Raw genomic sequence first — 7,575 nt, 5'->3', positions numbered from 1 at the left:
TCTTCATCTCTAAGCTTTTCCTTCACACTGTGAAGAAAGCAATGTGCTGTAATTACCAAAGTCAGGATATTCTTTTAATAAAGTGATGCAAAACTTGTCATGCAGCCAGCCACCGATGGGGCACTAGGAGTACAGATGACAGATCACTGGGTTTTCAGATATGAAGACCTACTAAATTTTATTGACCATTGTTTGGAGAGGCTCCTAGCAACTTAAAAGTTTTCTTGAATTTCCTGATCATTTACAAATCCTACAAATGCTATAGCATGACAAATATTCATGAAATCTGTTGATCATCAGCTTGCACAGAGAAGCTGCTGCTTTTATACAAAACCTCTTTAGCATCACGTAAGTCAATTTATCATACTGACAGTAAAGTCTTTTCAGTTTCTTGTATTCCTTCTTGATCTAGCTAAATGTTGATATTATTATTCTTATCAATTATGTGAATTTTTATTTTCTGGAAAAAATTCTACCACTAAATAATTTGCTTTCTAAAGTTTTTCATTGAATGTGATTTTTCTGAACAAAAGTTTTACTGTCCTGGTATTCCAAAGCCATTAAAATAATCATCTTTATTTGTCAAGGGGCTATGATTTATAGTCGCAACTGCTGAAACAAATGTTTAGTTTGTAAGTTGCATTTCACAAACGATATACAATGGAATGGAACAGCTTGGATTATAAATCCCTTTACATTGTAAAGTAGCTTACAATATAAAGAATTTGAGTCCCTGTTGCACTAGTAGATTGCAGTGACTCAGAAGACACATTCTTTATAACCAACCTTATCAGAAATGTCTGTTAATTCTATGCCTAGAATGGAACATTTTTCTTTCAAACCTTGCCTTCAAAAATTGCACCACTGCACCATCAGATCTGTTTGTAACAAATGTTATTAAAACATAAAAATGAGCATAACTTCCACTGTAGGGGCTATGGATAGGATCCCTGGTCTGGGAACTAAGACCCCACATGCCCTATGGTGTTGTCAAAAAAGGGGGGCTGGGGAGAGGGATAAAAACAAAATAAGAAAAATCCCCAAAAGTAAAAAAATTCACAAAATAATTCACTTTTAACCTATACAACCCATGTTTGTCCAATGTTTACAACAAAGTAGCAGGGGACAACTGAGTTGCAATACACAAAAATTCCTTTCTTAGAATGGAAATTTCCCTCTTGAGTTTTGATTTCACAGAGCCTGTTCACTCCTGTAAGTCAGCTGGTAGTGCAGAAGGGGAGGGTGGGGAAGGTAATCATGAGGGAGAGGCCAACATCATTCCCCTACCACCCTCTGCTCTGTGCAACAGTGTTCACCAATTTATCCAAAGTCTCTTCTAACCCAACCAAATGCATGTGGGCCTACTGCACACTGCCATATAGGGTTGAAAGACCTCTAACAAAACTATTAGCAGAGGTGCTCCACTACTATAAGTAAACAATTATGCAGAACACAATATCAAAAACAGTATTTTTAGTCACAATTTTATATGGAATCCCAGGAACATCTCACAAACCTGCAGTTGAAAAATCCACCTCCAACACCAAATAATTTCTTTTCCTATCAGAGATCATTTTCATTTGATTCAGATCCTTCTGTGACTTGACTTGCAAGTTCAGGTTTAGCCACCCCCTCATTCACCAGATGTGTCTCAGATATTGATTCTGTTTGACCCAGCTCCTCACTGTTCTCTGGTACCACTTGTTGGTTATTTTTTCCTTCTGCGGGGTCATTTTCACTTGATTTGTCACCAGATTCCAATTTAGCTTCTTTCCCATTTCCTGTTTGTACTGCCTGCTTTGGGTTAAGCTGTGACAAGTCCTTAGCACTCTTCACCACCTCCTGGAGATTGTATTTTCTGAACAACATGTAATCTTTCACAACACTCAGGCAACAGACAGCTTTAATGATTTCTACTACCACTGTGTACTGTGGATTGGTAAGATCCACTTTATTTTCTGAATTGAGGCTGCCTACTATTCCTGTAACAAAAAGGAAAACAAGATAAAAAAAAATGCCATTAAGCTTGGTGGATACAAAAACAATCTTTCACCTCCCTCTATTTAGAATTTGTTAAATTTATAACTAACCTTATCAGAAACATAGTTGTTGAAACACTACATATACTAGTAGTGTTATACGATACTATACTATATATATAAATGCATATACTAGTCCACTATTTTACATGCACTTGAATCAAGTTCTCTGAATGCTTTCAATATATAAAAACAAATGAAATCCTGAGAAAGTTAATAAGAGCCCTTTTTCCCTCAAAGAAAATTCAATTCTGATTTGGAAAAGACTTTAGTATCTAACTACCAAAAATAATATCATACCCAACATATTGAAGCTAGGCTTGATATTATTTAATGACATTTTAAAATACTTGCTCTCACTCAAAAATATAAGCCCTAAATATTAAAAAAAAATCTTAAAAGCAAATATTTACCACGGCACATCTTTGCAAAATCACTAAGAAAACATACCTGCCAACTCTTTGATAACTTCTTCTCTATTCATATGACTGTTATTCCGAGATTTGTATACAATCTGAAATGTTCCTTTGTTTGGAGCTTTAAACCATGGTTCCAAAAATGTTTCTGCATATTTTTTCATATCTTCTAAGAAAGCCTTGCATGTGCCTGAGATGGGCAACATTCGTAGAATAACCCGAGTCTTCTTCTTCTTGGTTTTGTATATATCTTGGAGAATATGATGCACCAATTTCTCAGGTTCTAAAAGAAAAAAATCAGCACAAAACAAACACGTAAATTTCAAAGTCGTCACACATTTTAAACTCTTCAGACTCTCTATAAAGAGTTTTCATTGGCAGTGACATATACTGACGGTAGATTAGAAAAACTTATCATAATAAATTTTAAACAAGTTTAACCAATCGTTTCTTCCAACCAATATTTCTTTAGTGCACTCTGTTATACTATACTATATATATAAATGCATATACTAGTCCACTATTTTACATGCACTTGAGTTAAGTTCTCTGAATGCTTTCAATATATAAAAACAAATGAAATCCTGAGAAAGTTAATAAGAGCCCTTTTTTCCTCAAAAAGGAAATAGTACAGATAATACTGTATCTAATAACTTTACTTTTATCAAAAACAATTGTTCATGAAGGATCTGGAGTTAATTTATTCATGATGTCTGATTTATCTAATGACAATGTCATACTGTTGTTTTCCTGTAACAGCAGCAATAATCAAACTAATAAATATTAAATAGAACATGTTTTGCAAAAACAAAACAAATATCTTCAAGTCACTTAAGATTTAATCAACCCATTAGCTAAGTCTGTACAGAAGTCTAGATTTCAGACCTGAGAGTCACCCCTGAGCCACAGGATCATAATGTAGTCCTTAGGAAGCATCCTGACTACATACAATTCTATTTGGGGCTGTGCAGTGTTTTCAATATTTTTAAATTAGTTAACTACACTTAAAAACATAGAAACTTCTCCAGATTTCCAACTTCTTTTGAAAAATCAGAATATCTGGCTCTCCTAAGACTACATTCCCAAATGTCTGGAGCCATTCCAAACTGGGAGAGCTGAGTAGCATCTGTTCCTTTTAGACAGAACCATGTACTCTTGCTTTGCCTAAAGTTAAATACAAAGGAAGCGGCAAACACAGGTTTCTACTCCTACGCCCAGGTTAGTCCACCACCCCATTTCGCCTTTCCATATGCCTAGTGCCAACACAGTGCTAACACAGAGAGGATGCAATCAAATGATTAACTGAGCCATGCCCATGAAGCCATTTTGTAGGCAGTGTTCTCAGAGACAGGGTGATGTCCTGATATTATAGGATCAATAATCTTAAAGTGTATTAGTCAGACACACCTATTCCAAGTGTCCTGATGAAGACTACATTATTGGCTCCACTCTCCACTGACTGGAATCTTCTTAGCCTCATCTCTGTGGATGCCTTAATGTCACCAACTTCTTTCTTCAAGGCAGCTTCCACATCATCATCTTCTCCCTCACTTCCAGAGGGTTGTTGATCCTTGTCTGCAAACTGCTTACATAAAATTCATGAGCAGAAATGCCACAACAGCTCATGTTAAAAGCTCTTAATTAACTATTTATGTAAACCCCGCCCCCGGGGCAGAAGATGCATTAACAATAAAACTATTTATTTAGACACCACCTCCTCCAAAATGTGGAGAAAGAAGGGAGTTTCCTCAGACTACCATACATGTCATTTGAAAATGTTTTCTAAAGCAGTCTGGGACAGAGGGAAATGTGCTCACCAGATGAATCATTTCAGGGTGGACTTTAACCCTATCAATAGATAGCTCTGTGCCTGATATTACACTCTGCTTTCCTAAGATTAAACCAAATAGTTATGAAATTAAAAATCCTTTACAACTGTACTACTGAAATAGAACTTGCTCAAGGTATCCATATAGACAGGACATACACTTGTTGCCCAGTTCTCTGCTCCACCAGTGATGAATGTGGTTACCAATCAGGCACTAATCTTACACATTTATGGGGCTTTGTTTACAGGGATGTTATTTTATGTACATATGCAATTTTTTTAGCCATTTCCAAAGTCCTAAAACATTCTTTTTATGTAGCTCAGCAGAATGAAATAACATGTTCATCCTTTGAGCTAGTAAATGACAGTAGCTTACCTGAATTTATATTAAATAACCTTTGTACTATGCTCCTCCATTTAATTCCCTGGGGTGTGCATGTGTGTGTATTGGTCCCAATCCTAAACCAATAATATAATTATTTCCAAAACTGAACAACTAGATTTCATACGGTATTGTTATAAAATATTTTTACTGCTTGAAATGCATTTTTATATGCATTTGAGAAGAAACTAGCACTAGAACCCAAACCGCTATTTTAGAGATGTTAGTGCTTAAGACAAACACTGTACATTACAGCCATACGGTTCCAAATGGTGGCAAAAACCTTAAGTACGAATGAAGTGTGAACCTGAACCAGTGTCCTGGTGAGCAATACTTCCCAAAGCTACGATGAGAAATATGTGTTTCTGAAAGAGCTTCAGAAACCACGCCCGAACCGAAGAAAGCAGTCTATACTGGAAGCCACCGAGATTAACGATGGGGGTGGAAAACAAGGAGGTCCAAGTATTTCAAGTACAAGACCAGGTAGGGATGGGGCGGGGGCGGGGGGGAAATATTCCTAGGCGAGGCCACGCCTCCTCACCGCCACTCTGGCGGCCAAATTCACGCCACTAGCTTGCCACCCTTCCCTTCTCCCTCAAAGGCCCGCCCTCTCTGGGAATGGTACCTTTTCTGGTCCATACATGTCGTCGCCGTATTCGTTGAGCAGGCTATAGGCCTCCTCCACGCACTTGCGCTCGTTCATGTTACAGGTGATGAGAATGCCCTGTATCCCGGGCTCCAGCTGGCGGGGCCCACCGCCATCCCAGCGCCGAGCCCGCTTGGCCTGCACATACTGAGCCTTGCCTTTACGCTTCCCGCCGCCAGGCTGAGGAGACTGCTGTATGCGGGCCGCCATGGTAGGTTAGAGTTGAGGCCAGCGAGAAACGTGTTTCTCCACAGCCCGGGCCACTGCTGGCGCGGGCTGATTACGTCAGCTGTGCGCGAGGACCTCCCCTCCTCCCTCCCCCGAGCCTCATTCCGTGCTACGTCGGGTCCTAATGCCGGTACTCAAGGGCGGAAGGCTCTGGCGAGGTGGAGTGAGGCCGGCCCCTCGCCAGGACTGACAGCCACTCGCCTCAGCCTCACCACCCTCGGGAAGAAGCTGTTTCCCTGGTGTAGGGGCCGGCCACAGGTGGCAGCAGCTTACTGCATCCAGTATCAGCAAATTGGCAGCCCTTTCAGAAGTGGCGGTAGTGGCAGTTTCCAGAACGTTAATGCCGGTTCAAGCCTCCAAAGTTCCCCAACTGTAAGGCCAGTGCGGAGAAGAGAACAAGCCGGGCAGTTAGGCAAAGAAAAGGAAATTTATTAAAGAGAAATGAAAGTGACTGGCTCTCCAAAAGAAACCCAGTAGAATCCTTCTTATACCCAGTAGAGGGAAACTGGGTCCCCTGAAGTGGGGTGGTTAGTTTATCTTTAGCCTACAAGTGGAGATCGGCAGTCACGTAGTCTTGAGAGAGTCAGAGGTGTCCCATGGTAGGGTGATCGGGTAGTCTTGGGAAAGTAAGTGCCAGCGGTGAAACTAGGATATTGCTTCAGCAATGTGATCAATTTCATGGGTCACTGTGACTTTATCTTTTGTTGGCGAGGTCAGCATAATGAGGCCCCATGCAGACCCTATCACCAAGCATCTTTGGCACTTGTTCCTCCAGCCTTCCCTATAATTCTATCAGCTTTCCAAAAGTTTCCAATAAATTCCTTTTTAGCCTATATTTGCCAGTATATGTTTCTGTATGACTTACAACCAGGAATGGTGGGTTGCATAAATGTTTCACACTGCTATCTCTGTGGTTATCCATAGGCTCAGCAACTATCATGTTAATATATTTATCTTTAAAAATCGTTGAAAAGATATCCGTTTTGAGGTATGTGTTCAGGAGGAGTAAGTGCTCCCCACACTCACCCACAGTTACTACTCAGGTACAAAGTTGTTGCCAGATTTGAGTTGCCACAAACCCTAAAGGAGGTAATCTGCAAAAGGTGCACTGAACTTAGAGTCAATAATTGTTTATTATTGATAAACAATATTTTTTAACCCCAGGTTTACCATTATTTCAAAAAACCTTATCACCATCTTACTTTTTGCTTTCACCTTTGCTTCCACCTTTACTTTGCAGAATGTCATCTGTGGAGTTTGCATAGCATATATTTCTTGAGATCCTGAGCTGCTTGTGGAAAGCAGTCACATTACACTTGCCATGCTGTGGTGTTGTAGCAGTGGTCCCACATGGGACCTAAGGCATAAGGGGCCTTTCCCTCCCTGGCTGCGATCTGCATGCTCCATTAAGACAGACACCAGCTATAACAGTCCCACTCAGCAGTTGGTCAGGGCACCCCAGTGGGACGACCCCTCCCACCCAACCAAGTGAGCAGCTGTTAACCAGCAATTAGCTTATAGCCCTGTTTTGCCATTGGTTGGTGCCACTGAAAGCCCCTTCCCCCTCCCTATTGTGTATAAAAAGACCCTGAATCCTGACTGAGATGAGATGGTTTTTGGAGACTCTAGTCTACCATCTTCTTGGTCTGCTAGCCTTCCTATAACTCATCACTCATTGCTCCAACAACTTGTCTCTTGATTTATTGACCTGTCGTGTGTTGAGCAGAATGAACTTGGGCTCAGTAACAAATTTTGGTGAGCCAGCCAGGAGCCATGCTGCTCGTGGTGAGCTGGCCCCACTTGAGGAATTTTCAGGAAAGGCCTTAGCAGCTGCCAGGACATTTGTCCTGAGGATCTTCCCTTCAGAATTTCCTGAAGTGGCATGGGCTGCCCCACCGTTTGGCAGTTGGAGCAAGGAACTGACATTTGGGAGCTGGTGGGCTCCATATCCTAGGGTAAGTTGCTCTGGTGTGTACAGCTGGGAGCATATTCCCCTCTCAATTTGGACTTTTCCTTTAAAGGAAAAGCCAATTTGT

General features: G+C 40.7%; 1 protein-coding gene across 1 annotated transcript; it reads right to left on the bottom strand.

The window, feature by feature from the left end:
- Nucleotides 1-817: 817 nt before the first annotated feature.
- Nucleotides 818-5,521, bottom strand: THUMPD1 (THUMP domain containing 1). Its single transcript, XM_068968098.1, has 4 exons — nucleotides 5,291-5,521; nucleotides 3,863-4,037; nucleotides 2,490-2,738; nucleotides 818-1,982 (listed from the first exon to the last, which is right to left on the bottom strand). The coding sequence occupies exons 1-4, from the start codon at nucleotides 5,519-5,521 to the stop codon at nucleotides 1,564-1,566; spliced, it is 1,074 nt and encodes a 357-aa protein (XP_068824199.1). The 3' UTR covers nucleotides 818-1,563.
- Between the last annotated feature and the right edge of the window lie 2,054 nt (nucleotides 5,522-7,575).

Source organism: Capricornis sumatraensis, chromosome 3 (assembly GCF_032405125.1).
Source record: "Capricornis sumatraensis isolate serow.1 chromosome 3, serow.2, whole genome shotgun sequence".
Taxonomy (NCBI): domain Eukaryota; kingdom Metazoa; phylum Chordata; class Mammalia; order Artiodactyla; family Bovidae; genus Capricornis; species Capricornis sumatraensis.
This window is presented reverse-complemented; position numbering and strand designations above follow the sequence as displayed.

Excerpts from the sequence above, each read along its gene's own strand:
- THUMPD1 (XM_068968098.1), bottom strand. The coding sequence starts at position 5,521 with ATGGCGGCCCGCATACAGCAGTCTCCTCAGCCTGGCGGCGGGAAGCGT. Across the intron at positions 4,038-5,290 it reads ACATGTATGGACCAGAAAAG|TTTGCAGACAAGGATCAACA; the intron begins GTACCATTCCCA and ends TTATGTAAGCAG. Across the intron at positions 1,983-2,489 it reads AGTTATCAAAGAGTTGGCAG|GAATAGTAGGCAGCCTCAAT; the intron begins GTATGTTTTCTT and ends TTTTTGTTACAG.